Below are 23,258 nucleotides of genomic sequence, written 5' to 3'. Positions count from 1 at the left end.
AGGGCCTATGGCTGAAAGTATTATAGGCAGCGGATCAGCAGGACAGCCAGGCAACTGGTATTGTTTAAAAGGAAATAAATATGGCAGCTTCCATATACCTCTCACTTCAGATGTCCTTTATATGCAAAGTGAGCACTCATACTGTGCTATCGTATCAGGGCATGGCTATATGCCAGGATCTGTAATGCATTCCATGGCATTTTTATCTATTTACTAAGTGGAAGTTCCTCTGTAATATTAGTAGTATAGAGCAATAAAAATACCCATTTGGATCAGACCAGCGATAAAACAATCATAAACTCGGACATCACCTGTCCTCCCCGGCCTTGTCACCCCCAGAATCCTTCACTCACAGTATATTCCCACGGATGGCTGAACCGCAGGCATAGATCTCTTGTATATTAATCACGGCTCCTAACAGCCCGGCCGTCCCCCTGAAAACAGCTTCGCACTTCTCTTAATGAGCAATTTATCGCAAAAGAAAACAAGTCTAACATTAGCTCACAGCGCCGGCTGATTTATTGAGTTTTATTATTGCGTTATAATAATATCGACTCGCTTGGCTGGGCGCCAGGAGACGTGGAGAGAAATGCCTCGGCAATACGAACGCCGGAGCGCGGCTGTTCTGCCGAGCAAATGTCCTAATGGGTGTTTTGGACCCGGCGTAGAATAATGCGCGCTCTAACGGCCGCTTCGCAAAGTGTAATTAATCTCCGGTAATGAATTTCCACAATCAAACTTTTCAGCAGATGAAACGTCTCTCTGAAAATGATCCGCGAAAATCTTACGATTACACACTCGCTGTTTATATGAAAACGGTAGAGAGGTTATTGCAACCTCATAGCCAATAACGTTTAAATGTTTGTGTCTAATGTAAAAACACAGAACGTGATCATTTGAATATTGTTTGCACCCTATTTTAATTAAAACCAATGCAAAAAAATTATATCAGATGTTGAAACTAAAACATTTTTTGTTTTGTGAAACATATAGGCTCAATTTGAATTAAAGCAGTTTTTAAAAAAAAGTTGGAACGGAGTAACAAAACACTGTTGTGTTGTACAAACAAAGCACGTATTTGAGCATATGACAAATTAGGTTCATTTGCAACAGGTCAATAACCAATAACATGAATGATGGATGATTGGATAAGTCGTTTGTGTACAAATTAATCACAAACTAGCAGCATTTTGGCAAGAGGTATAGCCTACTTTTTGATTAATTTGTACAGAAACAACTTTTTTCTTGTTTGTAGTGCACTTTCACCTTAGCAGCACCTTGCTTTTTACATTATCCCCGACGAAGCCTCTTTCATGGAGGTGAAACATGTAGGCCCAGGTGCAAGCCGTCTTGTTGTTTTTTTATCAATTGGTCTTAGGTATTTCCACCAGAGCCTGAGCGGAGAGCCACATCTGTGCAGGCATGCAATGTAAATATTATTGCTCTGTGCTTTTTGGGAGTCCCAGCGCTGGATCAAGACCGCACAAGTGGACGAGGGAAGCCTCATTCGGATCCAGAGGCTTCTCCCTCCTCAAGCTAAATATCAGTTGTTTGTTTTTCATATGTTACAGATTCTCTTTAAAGACTTCATTTTAGCAGCCTTTACAATTCTGCCTTGCTGAGCCGAAAAACAAACAGCAGTAATTACTTTTTATGCTAGGTACACACAATACAATTTTCTGTTAGATTTCTTGCCAGATCGATTATATCCAATCTGTTTTTGATAAATTTTCCAATCGATTTTCCATTCAGTTCTATGGAAAATCAATCAATATCAGATCGGATAGGTTGGATCTGGCAAGAATTCTAACAGAAAATTGCATTGTGTGTACTAGGCATTAAACTTTCCATCACTAAAGCTTTATCACAAGCCTTTATTTATTCAAATGACACGGATTTGGATTACATTTCAGAAAATGGAGTAAACTCCACAAGCTGTCCTACAAGCTGATTAGCATAGATGACATGTATTATTTGTGTATGCTTACGGGAGTGTCTTGTTCTGTTTTTCAGATGCACTGCAGCACTCTCAGTGATGCTGATGAGCACAATCTGCGAACGCTGGAGAAACATGTAAGTTGATATCAGGCAGAAGCCAGATAGGGCAGGATCAGTGCGCTGTGGCACTGTCGTTATTGTGGATAGGGGTATTTTTTTTTAATTTACATATTTATGTATTCTTTTTAAAGGGAACCAAGCACCACTTCCCCCTCCCCCCCCTAGTTTCTTATAGCTGTAGGAGCTGCCATGTTCCCTCCTCCCCTTCTAGCTGCCCATTATTTATCCATGGTAAGGTGTGAAGATAGCATTTGTGACTTCTCTAAACTCTTTGAAGCACAGTGTTTAATCCGCCCACCCACTCTGCTTAGGTTTTGTTTGCTAATGTGTGCAATACAATAATTACATTAGCCCTTATCTGCCTGACTCTTATGTGGTCTGGCAGGCCATGGAAGTAGGGTAATAAACGCCTCTGCTAAACTTTTATGTGTAACAAGAACAGGTAAAAATTGAAGTTTTTTTTTTATTAATGAGCCACATTGTTGACATGCATAATAAATGTGCTGTTGAGATGCCCTGGGTGCTAAAAATGGTGCTTAGCTCACTTTAAGGATTGCAGTGAGTGGTGAATTGTACGCATGGGCGTAGCAATCACCCCTGTGACCACTGCCATCGCGAGGGGGCCCAGAGGCTTTGGGGGCTCCGCCTCCTTTACCCCAACCGCAAGTGCACCCTCCCTTACCCTCCCTGTTCACTCACAAAAACCATGTGCAGGAGCGTGTGTAAAATCTGTTCCTGCTTTCAGCTTCACAGCAGAACAGCTGCCATTCGCTGGCTTCCGATCATGTGACCTGCATGGGATTCTGAGACCAAGGGGGGACCTCATGCTATCATTTTTGCACAGGGGGGGTGCCCTGTTAGTCTAGTTACGCCCCTGATTGTACACTCAGTCATAGTCTAATGATGTACGTTACAGGGATCCAGTGATTGGAGAGGCTGAAGATGGGCGGCGTCTTACTGTATAGTCTAAGATCGGATGTCATCCTGACTTTTCATAGTTTAGAGATATAGGGCCTGATACACTAACCAGCGGTAGTTTTGCAATATGGAGACAGTGCACGGCGGTATTACTGGTACTACCGCAGCAGTGTCCCATGAGTTACGCTATAAGTGGGACGTAGGTACTGCAAATGTTGCTAGGCTGACAGCCGTTAGCAATGCGCATTACTGTAACAACACTCTAGACCAGGCATGGGCAAACTTGGCCCTCCAGCTGTTACGGAACTACAAGTCCCACAATGCATTTGCCTTTATGAGTCATGACTGTGGCTGACTCCTTCAATGCATTGTGGGACTTGTAGTTCCGTAACAGCTGGAGGGCCAGGTTTGCCCATGCCTGCTCTAGATACTCCAGTACCACAGGTGGCAGTAATATCGTAACTCGCGCTACACTGCTGCAATAGTATCGGTAACATTACCGTGCCCTGTCTCCACCAAGTTAGTGCGTCGGGCTCATAGTGTGTCAGTTAGACCATGCAGCGCGCTACTTGAAATCTACACCCTGGCAAGGATAACAGGTCCCAAACACAGCATAGATTTCCATTACCAGGGTCCATAAGCAGTTAAAGGGAAGGTTCAGGGAGGGGATTAAAAAAATAAAAATAAATTTCCACTTAACCTGGGGCTTCCTCCAGCCCGTGGCAGGCAGGAGGTGCCCTCGTCACCGCTCCGCAGGCTCACGGTGGTCTCCGGTGCCCGACCTGGCCAGGCCGGCTGCCAGGTCGGGCTCTTCTGCGCTCCATTTCCTGGCACTTCTGCGTCCCACGCCGGCGCGCTGACGTCATCGGACGTCCGCCGGGCTGTACTGCGCATGCGTAGAACTACTGCGCATGCGCAGTACAGCCCGGCGGACGTCAGATGACGTCAGCGCGCCAGCGTGGGACGCAGAAGTGCCAGGAAATGGAGCGCAGAAGAGCCCGACCTGGCAGCCGGCCTGGCCAGGTTGGGTCGGGCACCAGAGACCACCGGGAGCCTGCGGAGCGGCGGCGAGGGCACCTCCTGCCTGCCACGGGCTGGAGGAAGCCCCAGGTAAGTGGAAATTTATTTTTATTTTTTTAATCCCCTCCCTGAACCTTCCCTTTAAAGTATACCTTTATAAAGAAATAAAATGTTTCTGTATGTTCTCCTCTGAAGCACAGTTACATACTTTTACTTTGTCTCTTTGAAGTTCCATTCCTCATGTAGCTCCAGTTCCTACTTGTCCATTCGCTGCAAGACAGAGAGTTCAGGTGCATTTCAGTAGCAGAGGCCTCTCAAATGATACTTCAGATTGATATAGCTGCTTTGAGAAGTGGAGCATTAGTCAGACAATGCAGCCTCTTGGAACTATTGTGTATAAATAATGTATACATCACAGCCATACACGGAGTACCCTTGTAGAACTATAGTTGTGTGAATCGTGGCAGAGGAGATAGAAAACATGAGTTAGAACAGATCGGGCCTGACTCGCTGTATTACTGTGCAGATGACACGCAACAAGCTTACCAGTGTTTATGCCACTAATGTAATGTGTGTTGTGACTTTAATCGGGTTAATTCACTAAACCGTGCTAACTCATTGCATGGACGCACTAGCGTGTTGCGCACGTCATAACGTGCGTAACGGTTTTCGCCCGCAAACACAAATTTTCACACCCAAACGCGGATTTTTGTGCGAAAATTCACGTTTGCGTGTGAAACCCGTTACGCATGTTATAACGCGCGCAACACGCTGGCGCGCCCATGCTATGAGTTACCAGGGATCCGTGAATTAACCCCCATGTGTGTTGCGCACATAGTGCAGTGCACATTACGCACTCGGGGGAAGTGCTGCAAGTTGTGCTGTGTGCTCGGGGCACATGGGGTAAGCACAGGTAAAGTTGCCCTGCACTATGTGGGTATGGCAGTTTTACCGTTGTTTAGTAAATCTACTGCATAAATAGATGAATCAGAAGCGTAAGTAGAGTGAGAGAATGAATGAGATATGTTGTGTAGTGTGGTCGGTGTGTCAGTGACTGAGATGCAGGTATTTTCACATTTTAAAGGACACCTGAAGTGTTACCTGGCTGTCCTGCTGATCCTCTGCCTTTTAACCACGCCTTTGATGGATGCCACCCATCGAGCCTGATCCCCTTGGGTGACATCGCTGGGCCAGGCTGCACAGACGCGTGTCAGCTGTTGCTATGTGGAGGGGGGTGGGATGACGGAATGACGTATGTCTGACATCACGCGGTGGGCGGGGAAGCATTGTGGACAAAACAATTGTTCCTCACTGGGGGTGAGTAGATCCGCCAGGCAGATTACTTGGGGGTTGTGGGATGCTGTACACATGCCTGATTATCGTTGTTATTGGCCGCCTCAGCCAACTTTAGTCAAGCGTGTTAGCCATAGACCCTCAACAACCATGCAGATCAGGTGCTCTGACTGAAGTGCGACTGGATTAGCTGCATGCTTGTTTCAGGTGTGTGATTCAGACACTACTGATGCATGAAAGATCAGCGGGAAACTTGTGTAAAAAGAAATCAATATGGCATCCTACATATGCTTCTCACTTCAGTTGTTCTTTAAAGGAACCCGAGGTGAGAGACATATGGGGATGCCATATTTATATCCTTTTAAAGTGGAGCTAAAAAACTTTCTCTCTGCTATAAAAGATGAGCAACAGCATAATAACCTTTAAAGAAAAAACTATATCTTTGTTACAGCGGATAGAACTCCTAAAATAAACCTGCAGTGTTTACTTCCTACAATTCCTGGGAGCACAGAAAGGGTTAACCTCCAGTGTTTATGCATTAGCACAGAACCAGGGCACAGTTGCCAGCCCTGATTTATTCTTGCTGATTACTTGCTGATATCAGCTAATTACACAGGCTGATCTTCCAAGACACAAGTGTGGAACTCCAGTCCTCAAGGGCCATAACCTCGCCTGGATAGACTGAAAAATGGAGAAATGTTTTCTGCTTTGTGAACTTTCCTGACTCAGTTGCATCAGTTAATTTGAGCTGTGCCAAAAATGTGGGAGGACCTCAGCCCTTGAGGACCGGAGTTCAACATCCTTAGTAACTATATATGTTTTTCCTTGCCTGCTGTGCAAGAGTTTAGGTCCACTTTAAATTACATCAATTGCAATATCAGGGTCTATGGCTGATAGTATCAGGCCCGGTTCTCACTGGCGTTAAAAAAGTTCAGTTCCCGGATCAGAAGGGAACGGATCCTAACAGATGCGAACGGATCCAGTTTTAACCTATGGATCCCTTCACATCCGTCCATTCAAATGGATCCGTTCCACACGATCCGCTGAACGGACCACAAGTTTCCTGCAGCACCAATTTTTCTGGAGCGCTGAGCCCAGCGGAACAGAAACAGAAGCTGAAGCGCTGCAATGGGGGCAATGAGAGAATGGAACGTTTCTTCACACTAGTCAAGAAACTGTTCTAAATAGAAAAATACACTTTGGGAGGATGTGGGGCTAACAGAACGGAAGCAGAGGATCAGCAGGACTGCCAGACATTATGCATAGTTTAACTTATTTTGGACAGCAGCCTCTGGTCCCTTTAAGGATCAGAGACTTTTTTTTTTCATTTCCTGATCACTGTGATTGGCTCACAGTGATCAGGAGGTGAGAAGCCAATGAAAACGGCTTCTGACCGTCACATGACAGCCAAGTTTACTTCCTCCAGGAGCAGCGATTGGCTCTGACCGCATCAGGGTTAGTGAGCCAAAGATACGTCTTAGATCCTCCTTACTGCAGTCCCCAACCAGTTAAAAGGAAATAAATATGTCAGCCTCCATAATCCTCTCACTGCAGGTGTGCTTTAAAGGGAACCTAAATTGAGAAGGATATGGATTTTTCCTTTTAAAATAATACCAGTTGCCTGGCAGTCCTGCTGATCCTGTGTCTCTCAGGGTGCGTTTCCACTAGTGCGGTGGGAAATCGTCGCGGATTCTCCGCGGACGAATTCGCATGCAGGAGCGAAATCGCATGCGGTTGTATGCGAATTTTACTGCAAATTCGCATACGATTTCGCATGGATGACGCTGTGTGCGAATTTAACTGTCAGTGCCTGTGTGCTTTTTCATTGATTCCATGCGAAATCGTATGCGAATTCGCATGAAAATTCGCATGAAAAAACACTATGCGAATGCCCTATTAAATACATTGTATGCGAATCGCATGCGTGTGTGCGGTGTCCGAATGCGGATGGCTCTGCTGAGCAGATTTTCCTGCGCAAGAAAAGCTCCGTTTTCCTGACAAGTGGACACAGGCTCATTCACTTTTATTGGTTATGCGAATTTGCATGCGGGGAACGCATGCGAATTTGCGTTAGTGGAAACGCACCCTCATACTTTTAGCCACAGCCCCTGAACAAGCATGCAGCAGATCAGGTGCTCTGACTGTAGTCAGACTGGATTAGCTGCATGCTTGTTTCAGGTGTGTGATTCAGCCACTACTGCAGCCAAAGAGATCAGCAGGACTGCCAGGCAACTGGTATTGTTTAAAAGGAAACATCCATATCCCTCTCAGTTAAGGTTCCCTTTAAAGGAGAACTGTAGTGAGAGGTATATGGAGGCTGCCATATTTATTTCCTTTTAAGCAATACCAGTTGCCTGGCTGTCCTGCTGGTATATTTGGCTGCAGTAGTACCTGAATAGCACCAGAAACAAGCATGCAGCTAATCTTGTCATAGCTGTCAAAATTGTCAGAAACACCTGATCTGCTGTATGCTTGTTCAGGGCCTATGCCTGAAAGTACTAGAGGCAGAGGATCAGCAGGGCTGCCAGGCAACTGGTATTGCTTAAATGGAAACAAATATGGCAGCCTTCATTTACCTCTCACTACAGTTAAGTACGGTGCAAGAGAGGACTTTGCTTGAAAACAGAGGCTAGTCACATTGTAATTGTAACGACAAGCTCCGTACCCACAATCCACCCCTCGCTGCGTTCTCATCAGACGCGCGGCTCTCGCAAAGTCAAACTGAGCTGAAGTTTCATTGCTTTATTGCACATCAGGATTAAATCCTTGAATGTCACAGGAGACTTCCTAAGTCGAAATGAATTTGGCAATCAAAATTTAATCTACTTTTATTAGTTTATTGAAATCTAATAATTAAAGTGCAATGCAGAACAAATTAAATCCATCCATGACACCCCTGCCATACAAAGAGACTTTATTCCCAACCCTCGCCTCGGCAGGCCCATCGCACCCTGATCTACCTTAAAGGGGGCATCCGCAGCATGCTACACAGTGTGGCCTCTAGTCTACAGTATATCTTTCATTGTCATTAAAGTGATCCTCCGGACTAAAAATCTACTCAGCAGCACTGAAAAGGCTTGGTGTTTCTTTAACAGTTTCACAGCATCAGAACTTTGTTTTTATTACCCAAGCCTCATTTTTAGCTGCACAAAAGCTAAGCTCCGCCCCATCAAAGAAAACTGCCCGGGCATTTTTCCCCTGATGCTGTGCAAAGCATGATGGGATTTCCTATGTTGTTATTCATGTTGCCAAGCAACTGGGAGAGGTGATCAGCACACAGGACAGTTGGAACTGTGTCTCATGCTCCCTGTCACCTCCTTTCAACCAAAAAGATGGCTGCCCCTATGAAAAAGATGGCTGACCCCATGAAATCAAACATTTGCCTGTTCTTTTAAAACAGGGTGGGTAAGAGATTATATTACCTATCTATTTTAATTAACATAACTAATGTAACTTAATGACAATATGTTTGTTTGTTTAGGCTGGAGTTCCTCTTTAAGTTTTAAAGAGGAACTTTAAGGGCTTGTTCACACTAAAGGCATTTTCTCTATTTTTTAAGCGCCTTAAAAGCGCTTGTGCAATGAATCCTTATGGGACTGTTCATATCTGCTTTCTGCTGACCAAAGCTCTGCCTGCACCATTTTTTGAGCGATTTTGCTAAAATGGTAGGTAAAGGAAAAATTAATAAAAAAAAGCTCACAAAATCGCTTTTGCAGAGATTGCGTTTGCGCTTTTAAGAATAAATACATGTATTATTTTCCGGGTCAAAGAGTTCACTTCCTGACTTGTGTCAGGAAGTGAAAAAAGAAATCGCTCTGCAAAAGCTCTTTACACAAAGTCGTAGCGCGCAGGTAAGCACCAGGAGGGGGGGGGATCACTCTCCAAATCGCAAAACGTGGCCGTCAGTGATTTCGATTTTAGATGTGAACAAAGCCTAACCAAGGATTGAACTTTATCCCAATCAGTAGCTGATACGCCCTTTCCCATGAGAAATCTTTTCCTTTTCACAAACGGATCATCAGGGGGCGCTGGCGCTGTATGGATGATATTGTGGTGAAACCCCTCCCACAGTGTGATGTCATGATCATGGTCCTGACCGTTTCGTGTCTGTGAATCTCGTTGCATTGTGGGAAATAACAGCTTTTTCCAACTGCCAAGCAAGCAGCATCTCCTTCTTTGTGTAGAACTCTCAGTAACGAACATTCCATACAGATCACCTGGCAGAATGAAAGATGTCACCACCAGTGATAGACTTCAGAATGTAAATCAGGGAGAGGAAAGATTTTACAATAGGCAACCACTGACTAAATAATCTATAAATGGATATTGTGAACAATAAGACATTTTATTAGGTTTTTTTCACATTTTTTCTTCAAATACTAATTTCTGTTTCTTAGACAGTAATACACTTTTGAAAACAGCATTTCTCCCACTGAAAACACAGTTGTATCAGGCAGCCAGTTTATCAGGTTTAAAAGCAATTTCCCCCCCCCCCCCCCCCCTTCCTGTGTTGATACTGATAAACCCCTTCAAGCCAGGCATTGTATCATGGTCACAGATAACACTGCTGTCCTTGAAGCTGTAAAAGATTGTGCACATGTGCAACTATTCCGCCCAATTCAAAACTTGGTCTGTTGGACGATAGTTGGGTGTGTGTATGTGGGACAAACGACTAGACGAGCCACTGATAAAAGGCGGTTTGCCCGATCCAACCATTGGCTCAGCTATATCGACTTGGGCTGATATTGTGCAGTTGGCCTCGTGTGTACAATGTCGTTTGAATGACTTGTACTTGTATTGAATGTGGCCATATCTGTCCATCATTTCACTTGCATGCATAGTATATAAATTAGCTGGTTATTTTGTTGGTTTGCCCATGTGATAAAACAGGTTGTGTCAACGAGTTGTTGAGTGGTTGGTAATGTCGTTGGGCTGGTCGTGTGCTTTGTTGGACGTGTGTACCCGCCTTAAATGCCTGTAATACACCGTGCAGTTTCCCATCAGATAGACAGGTGGAATCAATTATTTCTGACGGGTTTTTCTGATCGATTTTTTTTATAAAGTCATCAGAAAAATGATCGGAAATCAGATTGGACTTGTCAAAAAAAATCGATTTGACCCGTCTGTCTGATGAGAAATTGCATGGTGTATACCAGGCATAAAGGTATCCATACATCTAGCAGTTTTCCAGCCTCATCGACCACCTGATTCAATAAAATCGCTGAAAATCAGTGCTGCAACATGTCCGATCGATTTTTGGCCAAAATCGGTTAAATACATTGATTGGGCAAGCTGGAAAATCTCAGTCTGCATACTGCATTCTACTGAATGTCACTACAGGGCCTCTTTAAAGGGAACCTGAACTGAGTAAAATGATTTAAAATAAACACATGATGTACCTGCAATTGAATATTACATACTTACCTCGCAATGAGGTCCTCTCAGAAGCTCACCATTTTCTTCTTAGAACGATTCCTTCCAGTTCTGACAAGATTTTGCCAGAACTGAAATATATCAGTTGCTGTCAGTTATAACTAAAAGGACAACTGATGTGCAAGGTAATGTCCATGTTTCCTTATGGCTCCAGTGGGCGATATTACAGTTTATCAGTGTGTTGACCCGGAAGCTGTTACAGGGTTATTGCCATTTTTATATTTCCAAGAGATTGATGAGTAGACTACACGGGAGGTAAGTATGACCTGTATATGTTTATTTTAACGTTTAATTTTCAGTTCAGGTTTTCTTTAAGCAGCACGGGAGGAAGTTCTTGCAAACTGCCCTTACATTTTTAGGATAAAAGCTTGCCATCTCTGCTGTTAATCTAACAGAAACCTCTTTTGTTATCACAAAACATATGTAAGTAACCACAAATAATTGCGTATAAAGTACAGACACATCTACAATAGCCCCTCCATGTGGATAATGGATATCGGGAAGCAGGTGTGTGCGAGGAAACAAAGATAGCATTTATTGAGTCATACGCTCGTTGCTTTTCACAGCAGCCAAGCCAGGTGTGAGCTTATCCAAAATAGCGACAGGCTGCAGACCTGAGCGCGGCATCCGAACATGATTGATCGTAACAGACAGGAACTCTTAAATCCCTGCAAAACCGCAGGAGAAATTAACATTTCACAAGATAAGAGTTAATTATTTCCTGAGCGCCCCGACAGATTGGCAGGTTAATCGAATGAAAGGGAGGGAAAACCTGAACAAGCCTCATTAATATTCCTGGTTCTGAAGCCCGGACCCCCCCTCCCCATCCCTCACCGTACAGACACAGATTGTGCGCCCGCCAGAAGGAAGGCATCCTATCACCAGGAGAATATATTCACCGCACTGCAGGCAGAAGGCGATGCTGAGATGATAGAAAACTCTCAGGAAATGATTTACTGTGTTCTGTATTATTATACATCGCAAGCCGCAAACATAACAGAGAGACACCTTGTAGCTGTAAATACACTCCTGCCAAAACTCCAGAAACTATCCCACCCTACCTCCACACACACACAGAAACTACCCCACCACACCTACAAACATACCCCTGCCATACCTCCACACTCACCACACCTCGAAAAAAACAAACCACTACCATACCTCCACACTCACCTCACCACAGCCCCAGACACACCCCGTCAGTCCTCCAGACACACCCCTGCCACACCTACAGTCATACCCCCACCACACCTCCAAACACATCTGCCAAATCTCCAGACACACCCCTGCCACACCTTCAGTCATACCCCCACCACACCTCCAAACACACATCTGCCAAATCTCCAGACACACCCCTGCCACACCTTCAGTCATACCCCCACCACACCTCCAAACACACCTCTACCAATCCTCCAGAATCTATCCCACCCTACCGCAACACACACCCAGACACTATCCCAATATACCCTTGCCACACTCCAGACACACCCCATCACACCTCCAGACACACCCCACCACACCTTCAGACACACCCCTATCACACATCCAGACACACTCCTGCCAAACCTCCAGAAACTATCCCACCCAACCTCCACACACCTAGACACACCACACCTCCAGACACACCCCACCACACTTCTAGACATGTCACACCTCCAGACACACCCCATCAGTCCTCCTGCCACACCCCTGCCACACCTTAAGGCATACTCCCACCACACCTCCAAACACACCTCTGCCAAACCGCCAGAATCTATCCAACCCTACTGCAACACACCCAAACACACCACACCTCCAGACACACTCCACCCCACTTCTAGACATGTCACACCTCCAGACACACCCCATCAGTCCTCCAGACACACCCCTGCCACACCTTCAGTCATACCCGAACCACACCTCCAAACACACCTCTGCTAAACCTTCAGAATCTATCCCACCCTACCGCAACACACACCCAGACACTACCCCGATATACCCCTGACACACTCCAGACACACCACACCTCCAGACACACCTCTGCCAAACCTCCAGAATCTATCCCACCCTACCGCAACACATGCCCAGACACTACCCCGATATATCCTTGCCACACTCCAGACACACCACCTCACACCTCCAGACACACCCCTGTCACACCCCTATCACACATCCAGACACATTCCTGACAAACCTCCAGAAACTATCCCACCCAACCTCCACACACCCAAACACTACCACACCACAACTCCAGACACACCCCACCACACTTCTAGACATGTCACACCTCCAGACACACCCCATTAGTCCTCCAGACGCACCCTGCCACACCTTAAGGCATACTCCCACCACACCTCTAGACACATCTTTGCTAAACCTCCAGAATCTATCCCACCCTACCGCAACACACACTCAGACACTACCCTGATATACCCCTACCACTCTCCAGACACACCCCACCACACCTCCGGACACACCACACTGCACCTCCAGACACACCATCACACGTCCAGACACACTCCTGCCGAACCTCCAGAAACTATCCCACCCAACCTCCACACACCCAAACACTACCACACCACACCTCCAGACACACCCCACCACACTTCTAGACATGTCACACCTCTTGACACATCCCATCAGTCCTCCAGACACACCCTGCCACACCTTAAGGCTCCTTGCACACTGCATGAGATTCCGATTCAGATTCCGCTTTTTAATCGGTTTTTACATCCGATTCCGATTATTAATCTTTACTGCATGCTGCATTTTTTGATCCGTTTTTCTGTTGAATGTATTCAGGGAAAAACGGAATTGAAAATCGGAAACGGGATCGGAATCGCAAAACGGATTTGCAGTGTGCAGGGAGCCTAAGTCATACTCCCACCACACCTCTAGACACCCCTCTGCTGAACCTCCAGAAACTATCCCACCATACCTCCAGACACACCACTTCCATACATCCAGACACACCCCTACCATACATCCAGACACCCCTGCCATACCTCCAGAAACTATCCCACCCTACCTCCACGCACCTAGACACTATACTACCACACCCCCAGACACACCTCTGCCACACCTCCAGAAACACCACACCTCTAGACACAACCATGCCACATTTCCAGAAACACACCACCACTGCTCCAGACACACCCTTGCCACACCTCCAGAAACTATTCCTTCATACCTGCAGACACGTCCAGTCAATACACCACCACATCTTCAGACACAACCTCGTCACACCTCCAAACACACCCCACCACACCTCCAGACACACCCCTGCCAAACCTCCAGAAACTATCCCACCTACACACCCAGTTACTACCCCACCACACCTCCAGACATACCCCATCAGTCCAATAGACACTCCCTTGCCACACCTCCAGACATACCCCATCAGTCCAATAGACACACCCCTGCCAAAACTCCAGAAAATATCCCTTCATACCTGCAGACACTTCCAGTCAATACCCCACCACACCTTCAGACACACCCCTACCACACATCCAGACATACCCCTGCCAAACCTCCAGAAACTATCCCACCTACACATCCAGTTACTACCCCACGACACCTCCAGACACACCCCATCTCTCCTTCAGACACACCCCACCACACCTCCAAACACACCCCTGCCACACCGTCAGATGCACCCCTTCCACACATCTAGACGCAACTCACCATGCCTTTTTTCACACTCCCACCACACCTCCAGAAACTATCCCACCATGCCTCAGGACACATGCAGTCACTACCCCACCACACTTCCAGACACAACCTCATCACACCTCAAGACACACCCCAACACACTTTTGGTCACACCCCCACCACCCCTCCAATAACACCCCCACCGCTCCTTTGGTCACACCCCCACCACCCCTCCAGTAACACCCACACCACACCAGAGTTTAGCCTGTATAATTCCTTATCTGTGAGTAAAAACCCGTGTAATTTGGTCTCTCAGCTGTGTCCACAGAAATCCAGCAGTCCTTGGCAGAGCAGCTAATTTGTAAACACAGGATGTTAACAATATGTCGGCTTCCATGAAAGCAGGAAGTAGACACACTGCAGATGTATTGCAGGATTTATATTAGCTGTAACAAAGAAATGCTGTCGCTTATCTTTTAGAGCAGAGAGGAAGTTCTGAGTTCAGGTCCACTTTAAAAGGGTTCCCCGTCCAATCATGCATTTTTTACTATTGCAATTTACTTGTATGTGCCTGAGGGGTTCACCATCATTGCAGCATCTAAATCTCTTTTATGTTTCACAGATGGTGGTGGCGTGCAAACGGGTGCTGGCTGTCCAGAAGCTGCAGCCGTGGCCCCAAGTCAGCTTATCCACCGGCTCCTCCGAGAAATCGCTAACCAAAACCGAACCAGTGCCAAGTGAAAGCTACGACGATCTGGACCGCAAGATCCTCCAGTTGTGTGGTAAGTCTCACACTGCTGTACACAACTTCCACCATAAGGGGGTGCTATTGTAGTCAGATGATCACTGCTATGTGGATAGAGCTACGACGCGGGTGACATCCAGACAGCAGTTAAGGTTAATTATGAGGCAATCTTAGCCACCCTGGAGTTCTATTGAGATCGCCAGGGCGGCTGCGGGAGGGTTTTTTTTAAATTAAAAAAAAACTATTTCATGCAGCCAACTGAAAGTTGGCTTCATGAAAGCCCACTAGAGGGCGCTCCTGGAGCATAATTCCGATCGCCTCCGGCGATCAGAATTAACAAGGAAGGCTGCAACGAGCAGCCTTCCTTGTTTGGCTTTCCTCGTCGCCATGGCGACTAGCGGAGTGACGTCATGGACGTCAGCCGACGTCCTGACGTCAGCCGCCTCCGATCCAGCCCTTAGCGCTGGCCAGAACTATTTGTTCCGGCTGCGCAGGGCTTGGGCGGCTAGGGGGACCCTCTTTCGCCGCTGCTCGCGGTGGATCGCCGCAGAGCGGCGGCGATCAGGTAGCACACGCGGCTGGCAAAGTGCCGGCTGCGTGTGCTGTTTTTTATTTGATTCAAATCGGCCCAACAGGACCTGAGCGGGACCCTCTGGCGGTAATGGACGAGCTGAGCTCGTCCATACCGCTAAGGTGGTTAATGACAAAAATACATAGCTCCCAACTTTTTGAGATGAGAAAAGATGGAAACTTAATCCACACCCCTGCCACATCCCTAATCACGCCCCCATCACACCCCTAATCACGCACACCATAATGATTTCATTAAAAAAAAAAAATGTTATTCTATAACGCAAACCGCACTGGTCCTTTCTATCCTGGTTCATTATCCTTCACATTATGATTTAATTAAAAAAAAATATATATATATATCAGTTGAACTTCTTAAAGGGACTCCGAGCTGTGCAGAAACTGTGGAAAGATGCACACCATTTTGAAGCTCTCTTTCTCCTCTTTCCAATGATATATAAACCGCCACCCTACGCCTTTTCGTTTTTGCTATTTTCACGATCGAAATCGTGGCCGCAGTGACTTTGATAGTTACTTGTATTACACAGGACAACTTTTCCCCAGCTCCATTCAGCTGCTGACTTTCTCCTCTTTCCAACGACACATAAACCGCCGCCCTACGCCTTTTAGTTTTCAATATTTTCGCAATCCGTCACTGCGGCCACGATTTCGATCGCGAAAATAGCAAAAACTAAAAGGCGCAGGGCGGCGGTTTATATATTGTTGGAAAGAGGAGAAAGAGTGCTTCAAAATTACAATTACAATTACAATTACTCAGTCCTAAGTGAGGGAAGACGAGACCGCAGAGGAGGGGGTGTAGCAATTTGTGGCAAAACAACTCTGCAGCTCAGGGCCCTGAATGTTGGCTCAACAAAGTCCTTTGAATGTATAGGTGCCCAGATCTCAGCTGGTAAAGGCTTCAAAATTTTAGTGGTTTATCGTCCCCCCGGAGATGCTGACCCTTTCCTACAGGAATTCCCAGAACTTCTGGCCATGCTGGCTCTGTCTTATCCGAGATGGATCATCCTTGGTGACTTCAACATCCGGGCTGATAACACTCAATCACAAGATGCAAATGAACTAATAAATCTCATGGGTGGACTAGGCTTCACACAAGTTGTAAAATCAGCTACCCACAGAGGAGGGCATACTCTAGACTTACTGTTCCACCTTGGAATGGACATTAGTAACATAACAGTAACCCCAGTGGTATGGTCAGACCATCACATAATACAGTTTACTATTGAACATCACCCTATCAAGCAGCTCCCTAAAGAAACAATCAAAACCCGTCCCCTGAGTAAATTAACACCGGAGAGGATAACTGCCAACCTGGATTTTACAAATCTGCTCCACAGTCAAATGGACCCAAACTCTCTAGTAACCCAGTACAACAACACGATATATGAAACACTTGACAGTATTGCCCCATGGCGCACCAAATCAGCAACCAAAAAGCAGAAAGCTAATTGGTTTGACAAAACCATCATGGATCTAAAAAAGAAAGGGCGCAGACTAGAAAGACAGTGGCGTAAATCAGGGACTGGGGAGCACAAATCTAGCCTAGTTCAACACCTCAGACAATACCAACAAGCAATAACCAAGAAAAAATCAGACTTTATCTCGCACAAAATATCTACAGCCAACAACAGAGCTGCTCAACTCTTCCACACAGTGGAATCACTCTGCAATCCTTCCTGCCTAAAAGCCCCAACCACATACTCCAGGGAAAGGTGTGAAGAATTCTCTGCCTTCTTCACAAACAAGGTGTCTACCATCCGTGCCAGCATTACACCAACAACATCAATTGACCACTGGACGTTGCATATGCCTACTACCGTACCACCATGGCAAGTCTTTGACACTCTGAGTGTAGAAGATTTTGGAATTCTCATTCAAAGTCTCCGCCCCACTACCTGCGACCTGGATCCTGGCCCAACTGGATCCTTAATGCAGTGCCCAGCGCTGTTCAGGCCAGCACTTCACAAAATCACTCAGTGCTCCTTGCAAAGTGGACTTTTCCCAGAAGAACTAAAGAAAGCAATCATAAAACCCCTCCTGAAGAAACCATCACTAGATCCTGATTCTGTAACCAACTACAGACCTGTGGCGAACCTACCATTCCTATCAAAAGTTATCGAGAAAGCAGTCGCCAACCAGCTAGAAGCCAGGCTTACAGATAACAACATCTTTGATACTTTTCAGTCAGGATTCAGGAAAAGGCACAGCACTGAAACAGCATTAGTCCGAGTAATGAATGATCTACTTACTGCAAGGGACAAGGGTGATTGCTCAATTCTGATTCTTCTTGACTTGTCAGCAGCATTTGATACTGTGGACCATGAAATACTAATCCAGCGACTGAAGAATTACTGTGGCCTAAGGGGTACTGTTCTTAGCTGGTTTCAGACCTTCCTATCTGGCAGGACACAGCAAGTATGTCTGGGCACACACTACTCTAATCCAGTGCCACTTGCCTATGGAGTTCCACAGGGTTCTGTACTATCACCATTACTCTTTGCAGTCTACATGCTCCCACTGGGCAAAATAATCCAGAACTATGGTTTAGGATACCATTGTTATGCAGATGACACACAACTGTATCTGTCCTTCAAGCCTGGCACCCAAGACCCATCAGCATCCATAAATGCGTGTCTAGTGGATTTACAAAATTGGATGAACACCAGCTGGCTGAGGCTGAACTCTGACAAAACAGAGGTGTTGGTGGTAGGTGGTCCACACATGATGGATAAAGTTCAAAACGCTCACCACCTCAAACTAGCAATTGGGGGAGATACTGTACAGTATAAAGACTCTGTGCGAAACCTTGGGGTGATCCTGGATGGAAATCTAAAACTCAGACAGCAGGTATCAGCTGTCGTCAAGTCTTCCTTCTTCCATCTAAGAAATATAGCGAAAATAAAACACCTAATCCCAGCTGAAGACCTACCTGCCCTGGTTCACGCATTTGTATCCTCCCGCCTAGACTACTGCAACGCCCTGTTAATCGGATCTACAGATAAGGTTCTGCGCCCCTTACAGCTAGTACAGAATGCTGCAGCCAGACTCCTAGCCAATGCACCCCGCAGCTCACACATCACCCCAGTACTGCAAACTCTTCACTGGTTGCCAGTAAAATGGAGAATCAATTTTAAGATCTGCCTGCTGACATTCAAGGCTCTACACCACATGGGACCCAAATACATAGCGGATCTATTGGAACTTTATGCCCCTCCACGCACCCTCCGCTCTGCCAACAAGATGAAGCTGGTTATTCCCAGGATACACTTAACATTTGGTGCTCGGGCCTTTTCCTATGCAGCCCCTACTCTATGGAACTCACTTCCACAATCAGTACGAGAGGCTCCTTCTCTGGACAGCTTTAAAAAAAGGCTAAAAACTCACCTCTTTTCCCTAGCCTTTGAGACTGCATAATGCAGGGTCACAGCGCTTTGAGTCCCCAGGGAGAAAAGCGCTATATAAATATTATTGTTATTGTTAAAATGGTATGCATCTTTCCATAGTTTCTGCACTTCTCGGAGTCCCTTTAAAGAGAATATGTACTCTAAAATTCTTACATACCATTGTATTCATTATGTTCTCCTGGGCACCTCTGTGCTGTTTCTGCCACTCCCTGCTGCAATCCTGGCTTGTAATTGCCAGTTTTAGGCAGTGTTTACAAACAAAAGACATGGCTGCTAACCAGCATGTGATAGGCTGAGAGAAGCTAAGTCTGTGACTCACACAGAGCCTGCAGGGGACCTGAAGAGGGTGTGTATAGTTTCTCCCTATCACAAGCAGAGCAGCACATTCCTGCCTGAGTGCCTGAGCCCGACAGCCATCAGAGGAAAGAAGATTAGATCATATAACAGAGATAATACAGCCACTGTGCAACTAGGAAAGGCTGCAGTAATCCAGACCACATTAGAACAGGTATAGGAACTTATAGGATAGAAGAAATAAGGCTGAACATTTTGTTGCGGAGTCTCTTTAAGGACTGCCTCACGCCCAGGACCGCGTAACGCCACTTGGCTTAAGTTTGGGGGGGTTTGCAGGGGATCGCACACACCGCATCACGCGCATCCCACTTCAATGACGGAGCTCCACCCCGCCATCAGTCTCCCAGCGGCGATCGCCGCTAGGAGACTGTTAGACGGCGAAACTGCCATTTATTTACATGGTACAGCACTGCGATCCAAGGCATTGCTGCACTGAGGACAGCTGTGTCACTCGGCTGTCCCCTGGAGAGGCTCAAGAGCGATCGGCTGTCATAGGCTGATGTCTATGACAGCCTATCAAAGTCAATGGCTGGCGGGGGAGCGAAAAAAAAAATTATAAAAAAAATAATAATCGTAAAATTAATTTTGAAAAAACCAAAAGCCTCCAGCAGAGATCAGAGCCCACCAACAGAGCCCACCAACAGAAATCTCTGTTGGTGGGCAGAAAAGGGGATCAGATTAATTTGTGTGCGCAGTTGTATTGCTCTGCACCGAGCCATTAAGGCTGCAAAGCACAATTTTGTAGAACTGGTGAAAGGATAGGGATAAGGTTTAGAGTCAAACACGTTATCAGTAGAAAAATAGAAATATTTACATAAATGTGCAGTGTTCTCCCCAGAATTTTTTTTCCAGCCGGGTGGCATGAAAAAGTAGCAGGGTGGGGTGTGAGGGTGGAAAGCAGGGCCGGTGCAACTCTGCTTACAGAATTGGAGGAGGAGGTGAGCCGATGACAGCCGGATGCTCACCAAAATTAGCCAGCTGGAGCACTGATGCGTACATGAGCGCTTACAGGAACCCAGCCTAGTTCTGTGTAGGATTGGGACTGTACATACAGGTGTTTATCTCTTCAGGAGCCTGGATTACTGACAAATAGTATTTATATTGGGCTTTTCTCCTGGCTGACTCAAAGCACCAGAGCTGCAGCCACTAGGGGGCGCTCTATAGGCAGTAGCAGCATTAGGGATTCTTGTCCAAGGTCTCCTTACTGAATAGGTGCTGGCTTACTGAACAAGAAGAGCCGAAAATCAAACCCAGGTCTCCTGTGTCAGAGGCAGAGCCCTTAAAGGACAACCGAGGTGACCTGATGAGATAGACATGTGTATGTACAGTGCCTAGCACACAAATAGCTATGCTGTGTTCCTTTTTTTCTTTCTCTGCCTGAAAGAGTTAAATATCAGGTATGTAAGTGGCTGACTCAGTCCTGACTCAGTCAGGAAGTGACTAAAGCGTGACCCTCACTGATAAGAAATTGCAACTATAAAACACTTTCTTAGCAGAAAATGGCTTCTGAGAGCAGGAAAGAGATAAAAAGGGTCAATAGTTCATACATTTTAGCTCTGGCATACTTCAATGAATGTGCAAAAACAATAAAACTGTTAAAACTTGAAAAGTAGATTTAAACATAAAATAAAACTGTGGAATATCTTAAAAAGTCATTTTTAGGAGAAGGAAGATAGATACAATCGTTTATTTCATTCGTTTATTTTCGCTTTGGGTGTCCTTTAATGAGGCCAATGCTAAAATTTCATCCAAAGTTTGCTGAAGGTGTATAAATGACGGAAGCTGATTGAGAGAATTACAGTCCAGGTGATTTCCATTTTCTATGTTATGTTAACGTGAAGCGATGAAATAATGATGATGTGAATAATGGAGAAGGTCAGGGAGTTGGGACAGCAGATGATATAGATTGCGGCGCCCGCGGACCTTCCTGCTTAATATTTCCATTAGCGTCTGCCCTCATTTACCGCCATTCCTTACATCCTCGCAGCGCTTTGCACTATAAATGACGGTTTAATATGGATATTAACTTTACAGCCACACAGCCGCCTCGTAAATATTAATCCGCTGCCCTCATTCAAACGTACTGTCAGAATAATAATCATCGGTTTGTTAAAGGACCACTCCGGTGAAAAAAGCAAGCAGTTAAAATCTGACAGAACCGATAGGTTTTGGCCCAGTCTATCTCCTAATGGGGGATTCTCAGGGCTTTCTTTGTTTTCAACAGCATTTCCTGAACAGCAGATTCACCGGCAAAATAGTAAGATACCAGCCAGCCTCCCTACTCACTTGCACACTATTCTGTCAGTTAGACTTAGTTACTGCTGTACAGGAAATGTTTTTGAAAACAAAGAAAACCCTGAGAATCCCCCATGAGTAGATGGGCTAGTCAAAAACCTGCTGCTTCTGTCAGATTTTAACTGCTTACTTTTATCGCTGGAGTGGTCCTTTAAGGAAGACCTGTAAATAGACCCCTCCCTCACACAGTGTATCCTCTATGTTTCCCATGTAATGTAAGATGCATTTTGTAATACAGTAGTTGTGGCTGAAGGTATCCTCACTGTCTTGTTTATTGTCTTTGTGAAAAAGAGGATCTGAAGGAATTTAAAGCACACCTGAAATGAGAGTGATATGGAGGCTGATATATTTATTTCCTTTTTAACGATACCAGTTGCCTGGCAGGCCTGCTGATCTCTCTGGCTGCAGTAGCGTCTGAATCACATACCTGGAATAAGCATGCAGCCAATCCAGTTACACTTAAAGTGGACCCAAACTAAAAATACAAGATTTCAGAAGTAAAATCTATTTTCTAAATTTATAATAATAAATAGCAGCCTTTTTTCAGCTACATGATGACAAATATAAAATATTTTACATTTATTGGAGGAACCCCTCCCTTCCTTTCATATTGCCGGGACAGAATCCAAACTGGTGGAGTAGGTGGTGCCCAGCAAAGGAGGAATTGCTAATGGCTGCCACCTGTATAACACTAGTTATGCAAAGAGAAGGGTGAAAAGCAGTCAGTGTGTTTATTTATATTTGTATGTGTCAGAGTGGTGCATCTAAATATTTTGAATTAAAAAAATGTTTGGTTTGGGTCCGCTTTAAGTCATAAACATCTGATCTGCATGCTTGTTCAGGGGCTATGGCTAAAAGTATTTTTGCACTTTTCTTACTCTTGCAGGGGAGTTGTATGACCTGGACGCTGCATCGCTGCAAATCAAAGTGCTTCATTACGTGAGTATTCAATGCTTCCTCGCCAGTGTGCTGGGTGTATCTGTGTGACAACTTCTGCAGGTGCGGCTGGTGGGGTGTAATCTTAATTTCATCAAAAATAGCTAATGGTACATGTTATAAAATTGCTAGACATACAGCATATATATATACAGTATATTACTGCTATTTTCTTCAAAATACCACTGAAAATGTGCAGCCATTCCAGACCAAGGACTACATTATGCAGTCCAGTTGTTCAATACAGACCAGTGACCTCACTGAGAATGCAGCCTATCCATTCACTAGAGACCAGTGACATCACTGAGAATGCAGCCTATCCAATCACTAGAGACCAGTGACATCACTGAGAATGCAGCCTATCCATTCACTAGAGACCAGTGACATCACTGAGAATGCAGCCTATCCAATCACTAGAGACCAGTGACATCACTGAGAATGCAGCCTATTCATTCACTAGAGACCAGTGACATCACAGACAATGCAGCCTATCCATTCACTAGAGACCAGTGACACCACTGAGAATGCAGCCTATCCATTCACTAGAGACCAGTGACATCACTGAGAATGCAGCCTATCCA

General features: G+C 45.6%; 1 protein-coding gene across 2 annotated transcripts in view; it reads left to right on the top strand.

Moving 5' to 3' along the window:
* Window positions 1–23,258, top strand: part of PDE2A (phosphodiesterase 2A) — a 549,912-nt gene that overhangs the window by 349,880 nt on the left and 176,774 nt on the right. For both annotated transcript variants that reach the window (XM_068266568.1, XM_068266567.1), the window contains 3 exons: window positions 2,014–2,073; window positions 14,975–15,134; window positions 22,628–22,680. In XM_068266568.1, the coding sequence (XP_068122669.1) occupies window positions 2,014–2,073; window positions 14,975–15,134; window positions 22,628–22,680 (273 nt within the window). The remainder of the gene's footprint in view (window positions 1–2,013; window positions 2,074–14,974; window positions 15,135–22,627; window positions 22,681–23,258) is intronic.

This window comes from Hyperolius riggenbachi, chromosome 2 (assembly GCF_040937935.1).
Source record: "Hyperolius riggenbachi isolate aHypRig1 chromosome 2, aHypRig1.pri, whole genome shotgun sequence".
Lineage (NCBI taxonomy): Eukaryota > Metazoa > Chordata > Amphibia > Anura > Hyperoliidae > Hyperolius > Hyperolius riggenbachi.
Note: the sequence above shows the minus strand (reverse complement) of the source record. Positions and strands in the feature narration are given on the sequence as shown.